Source organism: Melospiza georgiana, chromosome 24 (genome assembly GCF_028018845.1).
Source record: "Melospiza georgiana isolate bMelGeo1 chromosome 24, bMelGeo1.pri, whole genome shotgun sequence".
Lineage (NCBI taxonomy): Eukaryota > Metazoa > Chordata > Aves > Passeriformes > Passerellidae > Melospiza > Melospiza georgiana.
The window spans coordinates 9179196-9202091 of NC_080453.1; the positions used below are offsets into that span (position 1 = coordinate 9179196).

The 22896-nt window shown below is 51.3% G+C and overlaps 1 protein-coding gene across 1 annotated transcript in view; it reads left to right on the forward strand.

The window, feature by feature from the left end:
* Positions 1–22896, forward strand: part of ARID1A (AT-rich interaction domain 1A) — a 53326-nt gene that overhangs the window by 13650 nt on the left and 16780 nt on the right. Inside the window, exons 2-5 of the mRNA XM_058040245.1 lie at positions 7562–7774; positions 8423–8881; positions 9748–9861; positions 22535–22775. Of these exons, the coding sequence (XP_057896228.1) occupies positions 7562–7774; positions 8423–8881; positions 9748–9861; positions 22535–22775 (1027 nt within the window). The remainder of the gene's footprint in view (positions 1–7561; positions 7775–8422; positions 8882–9747; positions 9862–22534; positions 22776–22896) is intronic.

Sequence of the window (22896 nt, forward strand, 5' to 3'; positions counted from 1 at the left end):
CTTGTTACTTAGTTCTCTGGATAGAAGGAAATTGTATTTTAAATGTAAGGTGAAACTATAAATTGTATGGGGATCACACAGTCTGAATAACAAGCTGCATCATCTGACCCAGCTGCCTGGGAAATGCCTGAAATTTTCACTGGTCATCAGCTATTGCACAGTAACCATAATCTTTTGTTAATTTTGACTGCTGTTAAATCAGTAAATGGTGTTTTTCAGAATGATCTGCCACAGTGTAAGTAGTTGAGGTGGAGGGACAGGGATTGAGTCCTGTGGTTGTTGTTAATGTTCAGGTGATGGGGGAATCCCTTGTGCTGTCCCATGGGGATGTGCTCTGAGCCTGCAGACAGGAGAGGTGTCCATGAGGAACCATCATGGTGCTTGTGGCACACCTGACACCTTCCCACCCTCCAGTTTTTGATAAAATAAAAAATAACACAACTCTGCTGGTACTTGGGCATGAACACTGTGCTGCTGTTGAGCTGTTCCCAGTGAGGCTTTGAGGGGTGACTCTCATTTCACTTCCCACCACATCACCTTCTGCCGATTGACTTCTTTCAGGAATGAGACGTTCCCTAATGATACATCCTGTAATCAAAACTCTGGTCAGTTTTAATCAATTAGAAGAATCTTAGTAAGAGCTGTGCTTTGGAAAGTCCTCTGAGATGTGTGGACTGGGCTCTTGCTGAGAAACGTTAATGGGTAATTACTGGATTGTGTTTAGCAGGGAGATACAGGTCACAGGATGGCAGCTGGGAGAAACTCACTCATCTTCCTTCCACTGGTGCAACTCAGGATCTGGATTTACAGCAGATCTCCTCCAAAAATGGTGTAATAAATGATCAAGGAGGGGTTAGACATTGAGCAGGGCAGATTTGGGCTTTGCAAGAGCTCCAGATAGAAGCAGGTGGCTGAAGTAATGCAGCAAGAATCCTGTTCCCCTCCTGTGTTGATGTCGTGAGCTTCTTCTGAGGTCGGGGTGTTAGCAGAGGTTTAGAGGAATAGAAAGTGTCTGGGGTCAAACTCTGACCTACTGGGAAAAGTTAGAAGAAAAACCAGGCTCTTTCTGGTTGCAGAACTGAAACTGTGGAGCAGAGGTCATCTGTTTTGACAGCCAAACTTTCATCAGCATTGGCCATTGACAATGAGATGACGATACATCACCTCCTGGTTATGTGTCCAAATCCAAGTTAGATTCTGGGATTTGTGGGGGCGAGGGAGGAGTTTTATTTTTCTGTAGCTTATGTGAAAATGGATTTGTCCTGCACGTTTCCAAGGGATGAGCATTTGTAACCCTGTATTGCAGAAGTCAGGTTTTGGCACTCCAGGCTTATGGGTGTGAGTCTGAACATCCCAACTGCTTCCTGAAGGGAGTGGGGTTTCCAAAGGGATGGGGCTGCCCTGGGGAAGGCAAGGAAAGCCCTTGGTGGGAGCTCAGCACAGGCTTGGGGTGTGCGCTGTGTGAGCTGAGGGACTGAAGGAAGTTGGTGGATTTCTCAGGTTTAAGAAGGGAGGGGAAAGGCAAAAAAGGAACTGTGCATTTCTGTGACGATGTTCTTGGAGAAACAGGCTCCTTGTTGAAACTGTCCCAGTGAGGTGGTGGTACACCTCATGGAGTGTTTATTACCATGGGTTTTCCAGGTGTTTTCTTTTGGGGGTATCTTCATGTCCTGCTGGAGGATCTTTATTTTAACTGCAGCTTCCCCTGAGCCTGTTCTGTCCCCCTTTAAAGCAGACCTCCATGGAAGAGAGGCATTGGAGCATGACCCGGCTATAAAAGGCAGCGAGTTCAGGCCGGGGTGTTGACCTCAGCACAGCCAGTTGCACCTTAAATAGAGCAGATGAAAGAGCTCCCCACTGCAAGGTGAGCCATGTTTGCTCCCGAACGAGGACGGTTGTTGGTTTGTGATCATTCCTCCAGTTGTGGAGGAGTTGGAGTCACCTCTGGGGGGGATTTTGGAAGGCACAGGTGGGTGTGAGACTGTCTGATGTGCAAACACGAGTGACCAGCTCAAGCTGGGGTTTGCTGGAGCCTCCTGTGTTCCCCTTGGGTGCTGTTGTGTCCCTGTCCCCATTAGTCCTGTTTTGGTGATGCTGTGGATCAGCTGTGGTTGTGTTGTCGCAGGAGAGGAGCTGCTGCTCTCAGCAGTGGAATCACCACAGCCTGCCTGGTTTTGGTGGATGCCCAGGGCTCGGTGCCAGCTCTGGGCAATGCCTCCCTGTGTTTCACGTTGTTCATGAGCCCTGTGCTTTGTGAGCTGGCACCATCACACGGGAAATGGGGTTTGTGTGTCTCAGGCCTCAGTGCTGCAGCAGCAGAACTCTCACAGTGCCCTTGGAAGGTGGAAAAGGGGCAGGGGTTGGAAAGGGGCAGGGGTTGGAGGGTTTAGGATGAGGGTTTAAAGGTGGGAGGTCGAATCCCTCATCCCTGTTCTCCAAGTCCCACTTCAGTGCAGTGAGATCCCCTGGAGGGGTGAGCAGTTTGTCCCTGAGCCTGGGGATGAGTTACCCATCCCTGGTGCTGCTCAGCATCGTCTCAGCCTGGCCGCTTCCACCCCGCTCTGTGACCCCTCTCTGGCCGAGCTGGGGTGGCCAGGGAGCAGCTGGCAGCTCCCCGTGGGCTCTGCAGGCTCTCTTTGTACCAGTGCGAGCAGCCAGACAATGGCTGGTGCTGCCGGGGTCCTCCCCATCTGTTGCTGGCCCTTGCTGGGATTCCCGGCGCGGGTCCAAGGCCTCGCAGGCAGCGCTCGCTCGCTCGGTGGCCGGGGATTCCGGGCTCAACCTTGCTGGCAGCAGTGGCGTGGCTTTGCTTTTATGCAGATTAGCCATGTGCTTCTCACTCGAAGGCGTTGCACAGGAAAAGACGTTTCCTGTGTTTGGTTCTGGGTGGGCGGCTCCGGCTCGGGGCTGAGCTGGGCTGGGGAGAGGGATTACGGAGAGCGGCCCCCCCGTCCGTCCCCTCCACCTCCAGCTACGTCACCACAACACAACCACACGCGCTCATACTGTTGGTGTCATTCATTCAGTGCCAAGATTGCTTTAAAAAATTCCCTTGGCCCCAGTTCAAACAGGAGTACAGCTGGGATGTGTTAGATTTTAGGCAGTCTGCCCTCAATTTGAGATGAGTTATAAATAGCAGTGCCGACTTCCTTAACTACCACTCTCCGAGGTAAAATGCAGGTTAATGACTGTGGGAATCAATTAGGGCTTCTCTCGGTTAAACAGCCAGGAATGCCTTTTATTATTTTTTTATCACAAATAACGGACAACAAAGCTGGTCAGGAAAAGATTTCAAAGCCAAGGTGGGAGCTGAGGGCTTTTCTCTTATTTTTTCAGCCTTCTTATTTTTTTTGAGGGGGTCAGAGGGGGCAGCTGAAGAAACCGGTTGTGGCCAACACCCATGTTTGCCAATAATTGAGTGACGCTGATTTGAAACTGGAGAGTTCAGTAAATCACTCTCCTTCTTTTTCTTCCTCTGGCCCAATAAAATACAAATATGTAATACGGTAATGGGGAAGGTCAGAATTTCATTTTTCTGTACAGCTGTGGAGAGTTTGGCTCTTGCTTCCGAAGTGGGATTTGCCTCTTCCCTTGACTCACTTTCCTGACAGGACCAATAGCATGTCCTCTCCAATTTAACCAAGCCATTCATTCAAGAGGCCAAATTTCTCTTCCACTGGACAAAATCTGAAAGGAATTGTTCATGGAATCCTCTTGTCTGCCTCAAGCCTTTTTTGTTTCTTAGGGAAAACCCTGGTGTTGTTTGGAAGAAGAGCTGGTTTCAGTGCACTGCCTCATTATAGGGGCCTGACACCCTTCACATCACACAGAGTGATTTCAAGAGCTTTTGAACTCGGCAATTTCAAGCTCACTCTGGGCTTGCTGTTACAAACTCTTAGTCTAGAAATATCTTAAATTACCCCAAAATCTCCACAGTTTCTCTGGAGCATGGGTTTCTGGTCACTCTCTTTACTCACCAAACCACACAGCTTTGTTTTTGGGAGTTTGACTGGTGGCAGGACAATGTTTTGTGAGTTTTGGTACTTACTGGTGTTGCACAACAGCAGAGATAGTGGGATTGAGGGAGAATAGAAGCAATTTCTATGAATGCAGGGAGGTGTAAGCAGGGGGTCTGGACTTCAGTGATCAAGGAGCAACACTTTCTCTCAATTATGTCTCTCTGTGGCAGGGCCTTTGCTTTTGAAGTGTAATCACAGTAATCTACTCCTGCGGTTTCCTATTGAAAGGATTTCCCATGTATCAGCCCAGAGAAGAATTTCCAGCCTTTTGCAGTCAGGGTTTGGTATTTCCCTATTTACCCTGCCCATCTCTGTGAGAGGGCTGTGCAGCCTCTGCTGCTCCCAGCACCCACACAGCCCCTGGATCAATCCTGAATTCCAGCTTGGTCCTTTCCTTGAGGCACATGGAGTTAAACTCCCCAAAAGGGTTTTGGGGCAGCAGTTCCTGATGGCTGACTCTTGGAGCCAGAGCAGCAATACCAGGTCCAGTTACAGCCCCTTGTGTGGGATATTCTGAATGAATGGCTTATTTTGAAGGAAGAAACAACACATGGCAGCATCTGAGATGTACAGGGCAACCCTGGGGAGCACGAATTAGCCTTGCTATGAGTCAGGAGCGTGTGTATGAAATAGTTCCTTCATTAGGGATTAATTGGCATTTACATTCCTCCTGGTGATAGAATTTTATCCATAAGGCTGCCATCTAGATGCTCTTGGTGTTTGTTTTTAGCACCCTCTCTGTGCTAGGGCCTGGTGGAAGGGAGGCAGCTTGAGGCACGTCGTGTCCTCCTATGCTGAGCAGCCAAGGTGACGACTTGGTCACATCCTGGAAAGATGTTTGGGGTTTGTGTTTTGGGGTTTTTCCTTTTCTCTCTCTCTCTTTTTTTTTTTTTTTTTTTTTTTTTTAATGGCTGCATAAACAGTTGCAAATGTTTCTTGGAAGTTTTTTAGTAGTTGTCATGCTTCCTGTAGGAGTCATGGAGAAGTGAATCTTCACCTTGTTTTCTCCTCCCTGAAGAGATGGTTGGTCTTGTGGGTGACCACAGACAAGACAATCAGTGCAGGGGTGGCAGCATGTGGTGTGAGTGTATTTAGGAAAAAAAAAAAAAGTTAAAAAAAACCCGAAAAAGAATGTATTCAAGAAGCTGCCCTTGGTAGCGGGCTGCAAAGGTGAGTTACAACCAGGAGGAAGCGCGTAGCAAATGGAAAAGATGTTGAAATATTTAGTCAGTAACCCCAAAGTTGCACTTTGTCAGGTGGAAGGAAGGATGTGAGTGCTTGGGGGTGGTGAGAGCAGGCTGAAGTCAAAAGCCAGGGGGTAGGAAGGCTCCTGGTGGCCCCGTTTTTACATACCAAAGGAGATGCTGTGGGCAGGGAGAAGATGTCAGTAATGCAAGGGGATACCCACAAGGCAGGACTTGGGAAGCACCAGGGACAATTGCTGAGAAGATGTAAACACAATTTGCATCTTTGAAGGTGTATGGGAGCTCCACATGGGTGCTCCATTCAGGACTGAGGCCCTGCAGCTCTGAGGGCTCCACCAGAGCCTTCAAAGATCTCTTTTTTCTGCCCCCATGAATGGAAGCTCCTTTTCCCAGCTGGCACAGACCCTGTGTGGGTGCCTGGCATTCCCAGGGCAGGGACCTGGGGGCTGCAGCCTCCGCCCTTGTCCCTCCCCATCTGTGAGAGCTTGGACACGAAACACAGAATAAAACTTGTTCAGGGCTGGTTTGGTGTCAGTATGGATGAGAATGGGAGCAGCCAGCACAGCTGAGCGTGGGAGGGCATCCAAAATCTGCCTCTGCAGGGCCCTGCGCTGGCTGGGGGCAGCTTCCACAGGGTGGCCAGGCTTTCTCAAGCCTGCCAGAGCTCCAGGAGCAGCTGGGACACACTCTCAGGCCCAGGAGGTCACTCTGGGGTGTCCTGTGCAGGGCCGAGTTGGATCCTTTGGGTCCTTTCCAGCTTGGCAGAGTCCATGGGTGCCCTGAGCAGCACAGAGCCCCTGGGCTTTGCTCTCCATCCCTTTGTGCCGTATTGACACCGATTGCTCTGAGAGCCAGCCCAGGTCCTGTGGAGCCAGCACCCTTCCCTTTCCCAGCAATGGGGCTTTTCCTGCCATCCCCCCTCAGTGCCAGCCCCTGGTGCCCAGCAGAGCCCACGAGCTGCCCGTGCTGTCCCTGTGCTGGCTGCTGGCTCTGGGCTGAGCCTCCCTGGCAGCCGCCCTGCGCTGACAGCTGGGCACACAAATGTGTGCTGGGGCTCCAAGCTGTGCTGGCTGCTGGGGAAGGCTCCTCTCCAGTGCAGCATGCTGCAAGGACTTTCCTTCCTTCATTACCATGGGTTTTCTCTCCAGTGCAGCATTCTGCAAGCACCAGTGGAATCCTGCTCTGGTCTCCAGCGTTCTGTGGGGCTTCCAGCCTGAGCTGTGTGCGATGTTGGCTTGTGCAGACCTGCAGGGCCACTCCTCAAGCACCTGAGCTCTGCCAGGGAGGGTGGATCTGTACAAACACCACCCCGGGGCTGGTGGCAGGAAGGGATGGTGTAATAGAGTCCATTGTCATGGTGATCTGTGGAAAACATCTAATTGGGATTAGTTAGATCACCAGGAGCTCAGGGAAGGGTTCCCATTCAGCCCAAGGAATGGGGGTTAAGGACTGTGCTGGGATTCATTTAGAGGTCAGCATGCCAGAGCAGCCCTTGCTTTAGTGGGGGATAACTGCCAAGGTGAAAAGCCCTGTTTTGAGGTCTATAGTGTTGAGGTTTACAGTGTTTTCAGGAAATCTAATTGACTATTCCTGAACCTTGGCTCCAGGCAGGGATAGTACAAATGAAGTCCAAGGAAAGTTGCATTTCTTCACTCGTTGTCTCTGCTCTAAAGCTCAGGGACCTGACTTTCGAGGCTGACAAAGTGTTTTACATGCATCTGTATAAATTTGATTTTGAAACTCTTTATTCTCCAAAAGGCAGCGGACACAAAGCACATGTAAAAAATAGATTCAAAAATGAAACTGCAGTCTTGAGGACTGTGGATGTCAGCAGCACTGCCCAGTGTTACTACATCAATGTGCATTAATTGAAATGCATAAGTGTAAATTAACAGCCTGTAGTGTTTTGGGAGACCTTGTTATACGTGAAAGAAGCAGTGTTTCTTGTGAATATTTAAATTTTCAGCCTAAATTTAACTTGTTGTGGAATATCTGGACATTAAACTACTACCTACAATGGGGAAAAGTCACTTCCACAGATAATTGATTTTTCTTGATGATCCTTCCCCCCTTGTTCCCTGTCTTGCCACGGGAGAGATGTCAGCATTAAATGACTTCTCACTGGGCTTGTTCTTGGTGCGGTGGTGGGTTAGGGAGGGCAGCAGGAATCCTGCTGTAATTCCAAATGTAACTTTGGGCTTTAGCCCCTGGGAAGAGGCAGAGCTTCTCCTTGGTGCCGAATTGCTGAATTTCTGCAGGGTTTTTGGGGAGTTGTGATGTTTAAATCAGCGATTCCTGTGTCTGGATGTGCCTGACGTGTCCTGCATTGCCTTGCAGCCCGCGAGCCCAATGGATCAGATGGGGAAGATGAGGCCTCAGCCCTACGGAGGGAACAACCCCTACACGCAGCAGGCGGGGCCGCAGGCGGGGCCGCAGCAGGGCCACGGCTACCCCGGGCAGCCCTACGGGCCCCAGGGCCCCCAGAGATACCCCATGGCCATGCAGAGCAGGACGCAGAGTGCCATGGGCAGCATCTCCTATGCACAGCAGGTACAGCTCCACAGCTGGCACGCACAGCTGGGCGGGCAGGGACACGCAGCCAGCCTGGGTTCTGTGCCACACCTGCATCCAGGTGGGATCCATAGCCTGGGGAATCCTTGTCTGAGAGAGGCGGTGGCAGAGCAGTGAATCCAGCAAGGGAAAAATAAATAGCAGGGGAGGGAGATCCTCTTTCTGCTGTGCTGAGTTAGAGACACAGCTGTTCTTTGCACAAGAAATGACTCCAGGTCAGTTTTGGCTCATTACATGATCCAAGTGGCGCCTGCTGGACTGTTTGCAGGATTCAAAAGGCAATTTTTTATTTGTTTTTTTAAGTCTTTGGAGCAAGCAGTCTTTCCTTTCAATGTTACTTTTATTGAAGGCTGGTCAGATAGGGATCCCTAAAAACTTAGCTATGATGCCTGTTAGAACTTGGTTACTGCCAAGAATAATGTCACACGCGAGTGTGTGACACGAGTGTGTGACGTGACTTCTGCTGTTTTCTGGGAAGTATCTAGATAGTGGCAATTCCAGTGCATTTACTGCTCTTGAATTTTGCTTCTGGAGCAGAATCTCTGTGTGTGTGTGTGTGTGTGTGTGTGTGTGTGTGTGTGTGTGAAACTCCCTTGTGACTGGCTCACCTCCCTCTCTCCCCTGCAGATGCCTCCATACGGGCAGCAGGGCCCCAGCGCGTACGGGCAGCAGAGCCAGAGCCCCTACTACAACCAGCAGAGCCCTCACCCACAGCAGCAGCAGCAGCAGCAGGCTCCCTACTCGCAGCAGCAGCAGCAGCAGCCCGCTCACTCGCAGCCCTCGTACCAGCAGCAGCAGCAGCAGCAGGCGCAGCCCCCGGCCCCGGCGCAGCCGCCGTACTCGCAGCCGCCGGCGCAGCCGCCCCATCAGCAGCCCCCCAGCCCGTACCCGCAGCAGGCGGCCCCGCAGCACGCCCAGGGCCAGCCCCCCTACTCCCAGCAGCAGTCCCAGTCGCCGTACCAGCAGCAGCAGGCGCAGCAGCCCGCGGCCCCCGCGGCGCTGGCACAGCCCTCCTCGTCGTACCCGCCGGCGCAGCCGCCGCAGCAGCCCTCGGCCTACGGCCAGCAGCGCTTCCCCCCGCCTCAGGTAGGCTGGCCTGCTCTGGGGCACTGTGTGTGGGGCGAAGCTCCTGGTCTGTGCGTTAGAATTGGGTAACTACACACAGGGAGCTGCATGGCACAATATGGGCAAAGCTCCTGGTCTGTGTGTTAGAATTGGTTAGCTACACACAAAGAGCCCCTCAGCCTACAGCTAGCAATGCTTCCCCCCGCCTCAGGTAGGCTGGCCTGTTCTGGGGCACTGTGTGTGGGGCAAAGCTCCTGGTCTGTGTGTTGGAATTGGTTACTTACACACAGAGAACTGGCTAGTTACAGACAGAGAATTGGGTGGCACCACATGGGGCTAAGCTCCTGGTCTGTGTGTTAGAATTGGTTAGCTACACACAGTGAGCTGGGTAGGACAAAATGGGCAAAGCTGGTGGCTTCTCCTGTGGCTCACAGAGGTGGTAACCAGCAAAAGCAAAAGTTGGCTTTGGGGAGGAGAAACAATGCTTGGGACCTTTCAGCAAACACTGCAATGCATCCAGAGTAGCCTTTGAGAAGTGGAAGGGTTTAATTGACTTGCCTTGTTTGTGTAAAGATGTACCTGGAATGAGGGTGAAGGTGAAGGTGAGGAAGCAGAGGGGCAGATCCAGGACAGCCTGTGGCAGAGCCTGTGATGAGGGAAAGCTGGGAATGGCTGTTCTGTCATGCCCTGGACCTGTGCTCCCAGCTCTGAGCACTATCTGTGTGTGCTGCTGGCTTTCAGTGCTGGCTCTCACCTCCTGTTTTGGGGAAATGTCACCAAGGGGACATAAGTCTGCCACAATGTGAGAATATCCCAGAGTGATTCCAGCAGAGGCCTCATTGTATTCCCATTTGTGACTTTTTTGTGTGTGTTGGTTGATGTTTCAGGAGTTATCTCAAGACTCGTTTGGGTCCCAGGCATCCTCTGCTCCCTCAATGGCTTCCAGTAAAGGGCAAGAAGAGATGAACTTGAATCTTCAGTCCAGACCTTCCAGCCTGCCGGTGAGTGGGGCCTGGCCCGAGGGCAATCAGCAGCACAGCAGGAAAATGAGCACTGGTCCTGTTCCACGTGGAAATGGGAGCCGTGGAGGCTGCCTGTGCTCTTTGCTAAGTCATTAGCTTCCTACTTCCCACTGGAGGTTGAATGTAATTTACAAAAGTAATGGATTTGAGAGGGGAGTTTAACCCTGAGTGCTCTGGTCTGCAGGTGCTGCCTAAAGCAGTTCATTCTGTGTTCTCTGTGTGCAGAGTCTGAAGTACCTCACTGCTGTCAGAGCAGGCCCTGGCCTCCAGGAAAATCCTCATTTCTACCTGATCTTCCTGTTCCTTAGCCCACTGTGGCACTGGTGACTGGCATTGGAGCATCAGTGGGCTTCTCTGGTCTAGTCTGGCTGAACAGTTGGTGAAAAAGACAAATTCATTGGTATCTGGCATGAGAAAAATCAGTCCCATGTAGCTCCTTCCTTGGCAGATGGAGAATTGGATTTTCTTTGGCATCCTAAATCTGAATGTGCAGTGACCAGTTGAGGATGAGGCTAGTGCCCAGTGTTTCAGCAGGTTTTGGGCCAGAGTAGTTTAATTTTGTATTAAAACATCAAGGAAACAGAGAAGGGTTGAAAGTTTAGATTAGCTTGCACAAGTTGGTCTGTGCCTCTGGCTTGGAAGAGAAGTTTGGAGCTGCTGAGTTCCAATTTTGCTGGTAACTTTTGTTCTAACCAGTAGGAAGTGAGTGAGGTTTCATTTTTTTCTTTAGCCACTGGCTAAGTCAGTGCTGGGAGCTGCAGCTGGATTGGCCAGAGGAGTGAGCTGTGTGTAGAACTGAGTTATTTTTGCTCCCAGCCATGAGAACAGCTTTGTTACCAGCCCCTTGAAATAATGCCTTCAGATTGTGGGTACAAATTGTCACCCAAAATATAAAGTGATTCTAGTTCTGACCACCTAATGGGAGTAGTTGTGGGTTGTTGCTTTTTCTTCACTTTTTTTTTTTCCTTTTTTTCCTTTTGGACCTTGATTACAAAGATTTAATTTGTTCTGAGGCCTGGGGGGAAAAAAAGAATCTTTTTAAATAGCATGTTTCTTTCCACTCTGCCTCTCCACAAGTTCTTCCATGTGACCCATCTTCTGGCGAGGAGCTCAGGAGAAGTGAAGGCACTGAAGTAATTGAAGCAATTGCTGTAGCTCAGAAGGGTGGGAAGTCCTTTCAGAGGCACTGCTGATGGAGCCTCCCTGGATCCCACTGATCCCTCTGCCTTGGATTATAGGAATTAGGAACCAGGCTTTGCAGAAGTGGCTCCTTCTCAGCACCAAGTGGGAGTTTGTGTTATACCTTGTGGTTAAATATATTTGGCCCTTTTCAAGTTGTCCCCTCTCCTGAGCAGTCTAAGAAAAGAAATCCATCCCAGCTGCAAGAGTGGAGGAACCTAGAAACAAGGGAATATCAGGTTTTCCTGGCTTTACCACCAAATAATTTGCATTTAAGAAATCAAGCAGTCTTTAGCTTACCCAGCCCTGGTGTATTTTTGGCCTTTCTCTTCCTTAGTAGGCAAAAAATTAAAAAAAGGAGACTCACTTGTACATCTTTCATAATTCCTGGTTGTCTCTTTGGGATCCTGTAGGACAGGAACAGCACCAGCTGAGAAGGGCTCCAGACAGGGGTGCTGTGGGGTGTTGAAAGGCATCTCTGGGATGCTGGCAGCCAAATCCTTCTTTCAGTTTGCAGTGATCAATCTCCTGCACAGAGTTTGGCCTGGGGATGCTCAGGAACACAAGATCTCCATGGAAGGGTGCTATCAATTTCTTTTTATCTTCCTGATATTGCTCAGTCTGTCTAGTTGAGAAAGTTTTATCCTGCTCAGGAGGATTCCCAGATCCCTGTTTTGCCATTATGGATGACTTAGAGGAGCAGAGTTTGTTTGTGGGCTTTTAATTTTATTACAGAGTCCTTAGCCCTTTTCCAGGCCTGGTGGGTGCTGTGGAAAAGCTCACTGGGTATCCTGGAACTGGGGCAAATCATGCCATGCATCATCTTTAATTAAACAGGGATCAGCCCAGCAGGAAAAGGAAAAGGAGGTTCTGCTTTTTTGGGTTCTTGGGAAGTGTTGGATTTATGTGCCTTTACAAGTCCTTGGCCTTTGCACATGGATATTGTGCATAGTGTTCATATTGGAATTCAGGGCAATAAAGGGAATATTCCTTGGGCTGGAGCATCACCCTTCAGGAGGTGCTGGTCCCCTGGCAGGGACATTGTCAGGCTGTTCAGCTCTGGGATCTGCCTGAGGAATGTCCTGTGGATCCCTCTGGGTGGGGCCTTCAGGATTCCTTCCACAGGATCGTGGTTGTTGTGTCATTAACCAGACTTTCTCCCTGGTGCCTTGTAAAGAGCCCTGCCTCCCTGTGAGTGTCCTGGCTGCTCTCCCTTCCTGTGGCAGGCAGGCTGAGGAATTTCTCTGTAAAATTCACTCCTTCCCCAGGGAGTCTCCATCAGGATTGCAGCCAAACTAAACTTAGATTGCAATTGCACAGGAGAAGTGGAGTAGAGTATTCTGTGTCTGGGTGTAATAGAGGAATAGTGATCCTTGGGATAGATCTCTTTCTCCCAGGAGATTCCCTAGTTTCTTCTCCTTAGCAAAAAATTCTTCCTGGAGAGTTGTATCCAGTTTATTCAGTGCTAGCTTGGACTTTTGAGTCTTGGGTTTTGAGGCTGAAGTAGTCACACATTTCCAGGTAAAAAGTTCCTTTGTGCAGCCATGGAAGCAGCTCTGGTGGAAGCAGATTGGATCCATTTGGGTTTGGATTGCAGATCTGCTCTGCTGCAGGGCTCTTTGCAGTGTTGGGTTTGTTGGGAGGGATTTTCTCTCTCATTATGGAACATGGGTCAGGTTTTACCTCGCCCCAGTCTCTCTCATGGGCTGCCTTGAAGGAGTTCCTGATGTCTTTGGGAAGGATGTGGGGCATGAGGCAGGGGTTCCACCAGGCTGTTCATCCCTGCCCAGCCACAGAACTTGGCATCTCTGGTGTTTGAGCTCCCAGGTTCGCCCCAAAAGCCATTAATAAACCAGGAGGACAGAATCTGGCAGGGTTTTGCAGGTCCTGACACAGCAAGGTCATGTTTAAATTTTTGTGGCGGCAAACTGGGCAGCTGGGGCAAAAATTTTGGAATTCCTACCCCAGAATGTTCTTAGTTTGGTCAGTGTAGTGGTGAGCCTGAGGGAGAAATCTCCTCCCTGTCCTGGACAGTTTATTTTCATCTTATTGTAGAGTGGGAACAGTTTTAACCTCAGTATTCTGCTGTTTTGCCCTATTGGGAAACCATTTTGTTTATTTAGTGATGTTTCACTCTGGTTCATATGTGAATTTTGATCTGAAAAGTGTCCTATCAATGTCAGAAAGGATTTTAACCAACTGAAAATATTCCTGATCCAAGGTTCATTTCTGGGTGTGGGTTCTGGCCTTGGGTCCTTGCAGTGTGGATTGAAGGAAATGAGGTTTTGTTGGGTAGGGAGAGGAATGAGGCTGCAGAGCTTTGGCAGAAAAATCTTGTCAGTGAGTGTCCCCAGCAGTTGTGGGGTGGTTTTGGTTTGATTATCTCTCCCTCAGTGGAGCAGTTGCTGAGCTGGGGCACAGGAGGCTGTCAGGAAGCCCTGCTTGGGCTCTCCATCCTTTCCAACTGGTCATTTCAGCTGCTCTGGGAGTGCTTGAAGTGGAATAAAGTTGAGCTCTGTCAGCTGCGTCCCCTGACCTGGAAATAATCAATGCAACAGGCTGAAATGCAGCACAAAACTGTCAGAGCTGCCACGGAGGGAGGCAGGCAGCCTGCTTCCTTAAAATTTCAGTTTAAAATGAATAATTTCGGCAACTTTTTCAGGGGGCAGGGAGAAGGAACCTTTTATAGTTGAATCTGCTGGTCACTTCAAACCCTTTTTTTTCCCCTCTCCTTTTTTTTCTCTTTCCATATGGGACTTCCTGCTTCTGTTTGGTTTGTGTTTGGCCTTTTGAGCTCCTCTTATTGCTTGCCTTAGGAGAGGGATTAGCAGTGTGTGCATTTCAAAGCAGGGCAGCACAGTGGATATGCAGATAAAGCCACCAGCACCCCGGGCTTCCCCAGGAGCACCTGAAGCTCTGGCAGTGCAGATCCCTGCCTGCCTTCAGTTCGTGCCATCTGCAGGGTTTTATCCAGGCTGTGGTGATTCTGTAAGGTAAAAATGTATTTTTCCTTGTTCAGTGCTCCTCTGCCCAAGGTTTGCATGTTGTGTGACTGTGCCCAGCATTCCTGCATGGCTCCTTGAGGAGGCTGTGCCTTTTCCCCTAAGTATATTTTGTATATTTTGTTAGCTCTGCAGAGCATCCCCAGAGCCACCCTGACCTTCAGCTGCTCAGTGACGCCTTTCACACTGGGCCCTGCCCCAGGGCAGCTTTGCTGTGTGTCCGTGGGGCAGTTCTCTGTCGTGGCACCCCTTCCTGGGCTCTGAGGGGAGCCGATGCCCTGTGCCAGGGGTTCTCCCCACACTGGGGCCGCTCCCCTGCGCAGAGCATCCCAGGGGAGCCGCTGCAGGAGCTGCGCTCTGTGCTGCGCTCAGTGCCGGGCTCGTTTCCTGTTTCTATTCTGGTCTAGAGCAGCTCAGCTCGGCTTCCTGCCTGTGCCTCTGCATTCCCCACAGCCCAGCCCTTCCCTCACCCGCCCTGCTCTGGGCAGCACAGCTGGGACCCCCGTGGGACCCTCCCTGGGCCAGCCATGGGTGAGAGCTCACTGCTGGGCACGAGGGGCTGCAGGGCGGGCAGCCCTGGCTGGGGGGCCTGGCTGTGCTCTGGGCTCTGCTGCTCAATTGCTGTGTGCCGTGGGCCCTGAGCCCCTTCCCCAAAAGGGCAGGGTGAGCCCCTTCCCCAAAAGGGCAGGGTGAGCCCTTCAAAAGGGCAGGGTCAGCCCCTGCTCTGCCCAGCCCCTGCTCTCCCATCAGCTCAGGCTGCGGGCCGGGGAAGTCAGGCTTTCACTTCCTCTCTGCTGCTGCCTTTTAGGCTCACTGCACACCCTTTAAAAGGTACAGAATCCTCTTGTGAGTCTGGCATTTGATGCTCACCCTCTTCCCTTTCCATGCAATGAGCCCTGCCAGAGGGGAGCCCACCCCTCACCTCCTTCCCTTTCCATGCAGATCAGCCCTGCCAGACAGGAGCCCACCGTGCTGGGAGGGAGGGGCTGTGCTGGTGAGACCCTCCTCTGGAGGGTGTTCAACCCTGGGGTGCTTCAAACACCTCCCCACCTGAGCTCTCATTCCAGTTTCCCTATTACTGTGCTTCTGGCACGCTGGATTGACTTGTCTTGGAGACATGTGGGATCATAAATACCACGGGGAAAACTCTTCCCACGTGGTGCCCATGTGTGGGGCACGGCAGGGGCCCAAGGCTTGGGATGCTCCTATGGGCTGGGATGGGTCACACCAGGATCCCAGTCAGCCCTGGGAACTGGAGGAGGTGTAGGATTGGTTTTTATTGCAGTTTTGAATCTGGAAAGAAGAAGCTTCTATTAAGGGAAAGGGAAAAAAAAGGTTTAATTTCCTGAAAGGACAAGAAGTGACATCTCCAGGCATGGACTGTTCTGGCGCCCTGACCCCGAGGGCAGCCTGGCCTGGGCCAGGTTTCCATGGATATGGTGCCTCTTCCTGTGCTGCTCACTGCCCTGGGCCAGGAGCAGTTCCGTGATTCCCTCCAAACGTGTCTCAGCCTCCCCATCCCACCCAGAGCAGCACCCAGGCCTGGGGTGGCACTGCAGACAGCTCTGGGGATGATGCCCCAGTGCCAAGGGGCCAAACCCTTCCCACAGGCTCCAGGGAGTTTTGGAAGGAGCTGCAGCCCCCAGCTGTCTCTTAGAATCCATCCAGGATCACAGACTGGGTTGGGAAGGACCCTAAAGGTCATTTGGTTCCAGCCCCCTGCCACAGGCAGGGACAGCTTCCAGGTGAGGAACCACTGGATTCACCACACTTGCAGATGCCTGAGACCTTATAAATCTTGTTCTGTCCTAAAATCTTCCTCCTGCTTTTTTAGAAATTGATTCTGTCACTGTTAATTGTTTCAGAGGCTGATGAGAATACTAAAAGCTGATTTATCTTAAAGTCCACAGTATTGCCTGAACCGGGGCCTTCTAAATTTTGTAATAATTTCAGCCTCTTGCCTTTGCTGCTTCCCTTTGCCCACCGTGGCTGGGGAGGTTGGCAAGGTGGCGCAGTCACATGCTGGGATGACTAAATGCTCTGGAGTGTCAGTGTGTGGAACATGAGCCTGGAAAGTGCCTTCCAGAGAAGCTGGGCAATGGGAATATCCTCACGTCTGGCAGTGCAAGGGGAGCTTCCTGCCTGATCCTGATCCTGGGTTTTCTGGAGCTGGGGAATGGGAATACCCTCATGTCTGGCAGTGCAAGGGGAGTTTCCTGCCTCCTCCTGATCCTGGATTCTCTGGGAGCTGGGGCTCGTCTTCAGACTTGGATGAGGAGATGTAAGATCCTGTGGAAGGAAAACAAAAGCTCTGTGAATAAGCAGGTCTGTCAGCTGAGGCCTGCACTCATCTCCCTCCTGCACCTCCTTTCCCACTGATGGCTTGGAGATCCCTGCATCCCCAGACCTGCCAGAAATCAGGGAGAGCATCCCCTGGTGCTGCTGCCATGTTGCTTCCTCCTGTGCCCAGATCCTCCTGCCTCTTTCCTGAGCTTATTTTGGGGTCAGAGTTGCTGTGGGGGCTGGAGGTGTCACCCTTCTGTGCTGATGGATGGGATAGCTTCTGGGACAGCTGAAGTGACACCACCCTGGCTGGGAAAAATCGGCATTTTTGTGCTGCTTTGGATGTTTGATGTGGTACCAACCTTTGTGTAAAGCTGGGAGTCCTTTTTGTCAGCTGGGCAGCCTCCAAAGGGTTAAGTGGGAGCTCCTGTGTGGGGTTTTGCTGCTGCACCTCGCAGGGTCCTGTGGAAGAGCCCAGGTGGGAATGTTGCCCTTCCACACGGCGCTTCTCCCTCCAGCGACATCTTGTTCTGTGGATGAATCATGGTGCTCCTTCTCCACTTTGTGCTGCAACCACAGCTCTGAATCTCTGCTCTCCAAAGACGGGGAAGATGAGATTTGCTCGCCTGCTCCATGCTCGGAGGGGGAGGAAAGCCCCCTCGCCCTCCCCCTTTTTTTTTAATATATTTTATTTTATTTTATTTTATTTGGAGGGGGAAGAGAAGGAGGGGTGGCACGGGGAAGGAGCAGGAGATGTGATTAAAGCTCCTGCCGAGGAGATCTGTGGGAGTGGAGTATCGACCTCTGAAAAATCAATGGCTGCTGCGGTAGCTGTTCCGCAAGGCTCCGGCGCAGGAATGTGGCACAGCCAGCAGCCCTTCCTTCCCCTGCCCTGCTCCTGCTCCATCCCCAGCCTGGTCCCTGCCAGCCCACCACCCTCACCCACCTCTCCTGAGCTGGATTAGAGCAGCAGCTTATTTTTGCAATCAGAGTAAAATTCCTCGTGTGGCACCGAGCCCCTCCTCCTGCCAGCCTCCCTTCCCTGCAGTGCAGCTCGAGCCAGCAGCTTCTCCCAGTTTGTCTGAAGCCAGCCTGGAAGAATGAGCTTTTCAGCTTCTTTTTTGAGCAAGGAAACTGCACGAATCTCTCTGGCATGTTCCAGTCCCCATCTTAGGTTTGTAATTGCCAGCGCTGCTGCCTGAGAGGAGCTGGAACTCCTTGGAAGGGAAGGGAATATGGACTCTGCAGCAGAGCCTTGCTGAAGCCTTGCTGCTGTTTGTTTTAGTGGGCAGGTGTTTTCCCCTTGAAGTAGTAAAGTCTAGCACTTCCTTCCTCTCTGTAAGGACTGTGGGGATGGGTGAGTGGCACGTGAGGGCTCCAGGTCCTTGTGGCTCACTCAGTTTGGTACCAAACTCGATGTTTTTTCTCCTGATGAACTCAGTTCTTGTTGCTCTCATGTCATCCCTGCTCAGATCAGAGGTGGAGCTTCCAGGGACATATCCAAGGGGCCAATCCCAGTGATTTCATTGCAAATAAATCCCTTTGTTCCTTCTGACTGCTGGGCTTGTCCCATTTTGAAGGAGGGCGTCCCCTCTGTGTCTTGTCCAGCCCATGCCCACGCCAGGAAGGATCCTGAAGGTGCTTTTGGTGCTGGGAAGATGGACTCGTGTTCCTCTCCACAGTGGAGTGAGGGGAATGATGCCATCCCTGACACAAGCTGCATGTTTTTGGGATAGGACAAGACTTGGAAAATCTCTGTTCTGACTCTTGATTTGTCAGCTTTGGGGACACTGGATGAGAAATCTCTCTGGATGACAAGCATCAGCTTGTTCCCAAGCTCCAGCTTCTGGTTTCTGCTGGGGGAGCAACCTGGAAGAGGCACAGCAGGAAGGCACTGGGGCTGCAGGGCCTCTCCAGACCCTCCTGTCACATCTGGGAAAACCTCAGGTTCCTTTGTGGGGGTGCTGTGAGTGGAGCATGGGGAAGTCTCCAGGAGAAAGTGTTCTTTGGAGCATGAGAGGCAGGATTTGTCTGTGCTGCCAAAGGAGGAACGAGTCTATCCATGTCCCCAAAATAGCAGGGAGATCCTGCCAGTCAGCTGTGTGATTGTTGTGATAGAGAGGATTGAGGTATTTTGGGTGTGGAAATAAAGGGGAAGGAAAGGACAAGCTTGTGATTTTTAAATGTTGGTAGTTCTTGAGTAAGTGGAAAAGCAACTGCGCAGAAAAGGAGCTTGTAATAGAAAGTGAGTATTTCAATCAGAAGGAAGGAAGAGGCTTTTTCCCTTTCAGAAAGAACTGGGGAATAAATTTAGCCATTGTTCTCTGGTCTTGCTTGTGAGCATCCTATGGAAACAACTGGCCTTACAGAATTTATAAACTGCAGCACATGCCCATCTCAGACCATAATTTCCCTGAGTGCTGTCTGGTGACCTGATGGTGTGAGATCAGTCCCTGTTCCCCCACACTTCCCACGTGGAAGGGCCGAGGCTGGGACGGGCAGGGGAGGCTGCAGTTCCTGCTCAGGGATCCCTTCTGCTCTCTGGTCAGTCTTCCTGCTCCTCCAGGTCAGTGGGATGGGCCGGAGCCGAGCCTCGAGTCTCTCTGCTCCTCTGGGACTTTGTTACCTTGATCTTAAGCGTTTCTGGCTGTTTCATCTCTCTGTTTGTTTAACAAATGGGCTGTATCAGATAGAGGGGTGCAGATAAAAGAATCCCGGCTGTTTGCAGCACAAACCCTCGGCTCGTTGTGGGACTCGCAGGGATCTGTGTGCAGGCTGAGCTGCCCTGGCCCCTGCAGCAGGGTCTGTGTGTGTGAGCAGGAGGTGCTGTGCTGGTTCCTGCTGTCAGCAGCACTGACAGCCCCGCACTGGCACCGGCCCTGCTCGGGCATCCTCTCTCTCTCACAGCTGGAACCGCTCCCTCCCCGGGTCCCCGTGGGCTTCCGCTATCAGGTCACATCCCAAAATAACACTGGGCAGTATTTCAAGTGAAGAAACTCAGGCTTTGGGGCTGCAGCCAGCCTGGAGTGTGAGATTCTGTGTGAAATAGTTGGAATCCCTCCAGCGTTTTTTGATCTGCATGGCAGATGAGCAATAAAATGCATAAAAAACACATTGGAAACACGTGAGGAAATTCTCCAGACCCTGACGTTTCCTTGAGTTGGCAGAGCTGCTGCTGCTGAGCCTCACCTCCTGTCTGGGCTCCCTGGCTGTGCTGTGGGAGAGGGGAGAGCCCTCGTGCTGCTGCTGCGCCTTCCCAGGGCTGCTCCTGGTGCTCGTGGGAGGCAAATAAAACCTCGCAGGCCCTCTGCTCTTGGGCTGCGTCCAGAACCCCCTGACGGCAGCAGGGCTCCGCTATTTCCATCAGGTTTCGTTGGTTTTAAAGGTTCTCTGCTAACAGGCTGCGGGGAGATGCAGGGATTTCCTTTTCCCCTGCTTTGGGGGTGGCAGAGCTGGAGGTGTCTTTCAGGTTTAATTAACCCCTGGTGCCCTGGTGCTTGACATCCTGAGAGGGAATTTGATGGGAGGAAACCAGCTGCCCCCTGATGAGCTGCTGGGGCTCAGACACTCCAGTCCATGTTTTCTCCTTCCCCTTGCAGGAGTTTCCCTTCCGAGCAGCTCAGTCCTGCTGAATAACACACTCAGAAAATGCTGCTGTGCTGGCAGAACCCTTCTTTGGTGGGAAATGACTTTATTGTTGGAATTCATAAAACTTACCTATCTTTGGAGGTGAAAGTCACTTCAGGAGTTACTCAATTTCCATGGTCCTGTTTCAGCTCATGTCCCAATGCTGGGAAAGGGGGATGTGTATTTCACTTCCAACTCATTGAAACTGATAATCTGGGAGCCTGATGCACAGCTGTAGCTCTGGGGGTCCCTCCTGGTGTGTCAGCAATGGGGCACAGCCACCCAGGACCCACCTGCCTCGTTAAAATGGGATGTTTTTAAATGCCTTGAGTACTAAAGCACTGATGCACAGGCAAGGTGAAAGGCATGAGCTCTGCAGATTGTTATCTGCTTCTTAGGAGTTAATTTTCAAACCGTTTTTAACGTTCCTTCATTTTATGTCTTGCAGATATTTGGTGATTCAAAGTAAAACCACCTTCATGTATTGAAGGGACATGCCAGTATTTCCATCCAGTTGTAGGCTGGACTGAACTGGTTTCTGGACATTGTGATCCCTTCATGGGCTCTGGGAGAAATCTCTTTGTGTGTCTTGAATCAGTGGCTGCAGTTGGGTGCAGTAAATCTCAGCGAGAGGAGTGTTTTGCTCTTGATTGTTTGTGTTGGTTGATGCTTTTTAATGCAAAATGTTGGAAATAATGTCTCTTTACTCCCACTTCAGATGGTTTCTGCAGTAGGAATGTGGGATTTGTCAAAGTTGTCCAGGGAAAAACACCCAAATAGCTGCATAAAGGAGCAATGCTTTTGATGTTACAATAGGAAAGTAGTGAAAATTGCAAGAGATCTCAGACACTATTTTTAGGCTTTTTCTGCAGTTTTTTAGCTTTCATTGAAATAAAACAAAGCTTTTTTTTTTTCCCTCAGGAAGATAATACTTGAGCAGTAAGCAAATACACCTCAGAGACTGTGGTGAAGGAAATGAGCTCTCCAACAGGAGCAGTAATGGAAGGGGAGGGAGGACACGCTCTGCACTAAATCATCCCACCAAGTGTCTGGGCTCTGCAGCTCCAAAGTAACGCTGGCCAGCATTTGTTAGAAGCATTTTGTTCAAATTCCATTAAAACAGAGGAAATTGCTGTGCTGGAGCAGCTGAAGGCGGTGCTGAGGCCCAGCTCTGCCCTCTGGATGTCCCAGTCCCACGGGGTGGTGAGGTGCTTGGGTGTCACCGTGTTGGCTTCTATTCCTCCACAATTCCCCTTCTCCCTGAGTTCCACATCCTGGCTGTGCTGTCAGAGCCTTTGCACACCCCTGGCAGGCAGGGCTGGGTCTGGGGGCTCTGCTCCCCCAGGCTGATGAGTTGCAGTGTCTGTTCCAGGTCCCTGTGCACTGCCGGGGCTGGGAGCACGTTCCCTGCCCTGCTGCTGGACCAGGAGCTGTGCTCTCAGTGGGAATGGAACCAGGCTGGCCAGGTGATTTATCAGCTGCCTCGGCCTTTCTCCGTGGGGTTTAAATGAGGTTGGCTCTGCTTGTGCTGCGCAGCTGAGTTCTGTGCAGGGAGAATGACCTGGGATTCCCTCAGGGCTCACCCAGAACCCTTCTGATCCAGAGCTGATTGCTTTGGAAGACTTAGGAGGGGTAGGTGAAGTCCTGGTAAGCTTTGGCCTCCACTTCTTCACCTGCCGTGATCCTTTGAACCTCTGGCAGCGATTTTATCTAATCCCTGGAATAGTTACAACTTCCCAGCTTTCTGTTCAAATAGGCTGCCACTTCCTCTGGCTGGGGCTCTCCTGACTCATTGAGTGCAGGCCAAGCCTGAGCAGCTGATGCACCTTGTTAGCAGCCAGCCAGCACAATTGGGCATGCTGGATCTGATCTGCGCATCAGCTCCTTGGAATTAGCCCCATTCCACACTTGCCAGCTGGTTCTTGATGCTGTGGCAATTGGAGGGTTCAGCTCTCTTAGGCTTTTTGTGCTTTTCTTCTGCAAGGTGAATACATGCAGGAGGAAGGGTGTTTTCTAGCCTTGCCTTTGAGAAAAGCTAAACTTTACAGGTTGATGCAGTAACTGCTAATTTTTGCTGTCTTTGAAGAAAGGGAAGTGGGAACCCTGAAGAGTATTTTATGGTTTTCTTTTAAATCTCTGTTTAGTTTGTTTTTATCCATCTCAAGTGAGTAGTTTCCCAGCTCATAGGAGGTTTATGAATTAATTATGGTGAGGCAGGAGTTTTCTGTCTTTCAGAGGCTGAGCCACGTTTCCCTTCCAAGCCATGATCACATGGACTGTCTCCTGTGTTTGCAGCTTTACGTGTGCTGTTGATGCATTCTTTACCTTCCCACCTCTGAACTGAATTAAAAGGAAAATTAGCCGGTTGTTTGGGCCAGCAGCAAACCAGCTCAGGAGCTCCTGGGTTCAGGCTGGCAGCAGGATAGGACACGTCTGGCAGCAGCCTTTGGTACCAGCAGCAAGCAGAGTTCACTGACTCCTGAGTGCAGCATGCCCAGGGACAGATGCTCCTCCTGAGCCCCGTGGCTCTGTGGTTTCTGATGTGTTTCTGTGCCCTGCAGGACCTGTCTGGTTCCATAGATGACCTGCCCATGGGGACCGAAGGAGCCCTGAGCCCTGGAGTAAGCACATCAGGGATTTCCAGCAGCCAAGGAGAGCAGAGTAACCCAGCTCAGTCTCCTTTCTCGCCACATACCTCTCCTCACCTGCCAGGCATCAGAGGACCCTCCCCCTCCCCAGTTGGATCTCCAGCCAGCGTTGCTCAGTCCCGCTCCGGCCCCCTGTCCCCTGCTGCAGTCCCAGGTAACCTCTCACCCCGGCTCTGCTGGGGCTGAATTGTGCTGCCCAGAGCTGCCCTGGGTGCTCACTGAGCTCCTCCGAGCTCCTTGGTGTGTGTGAGAGGTTTCTGGGGTGGATGAGGTGC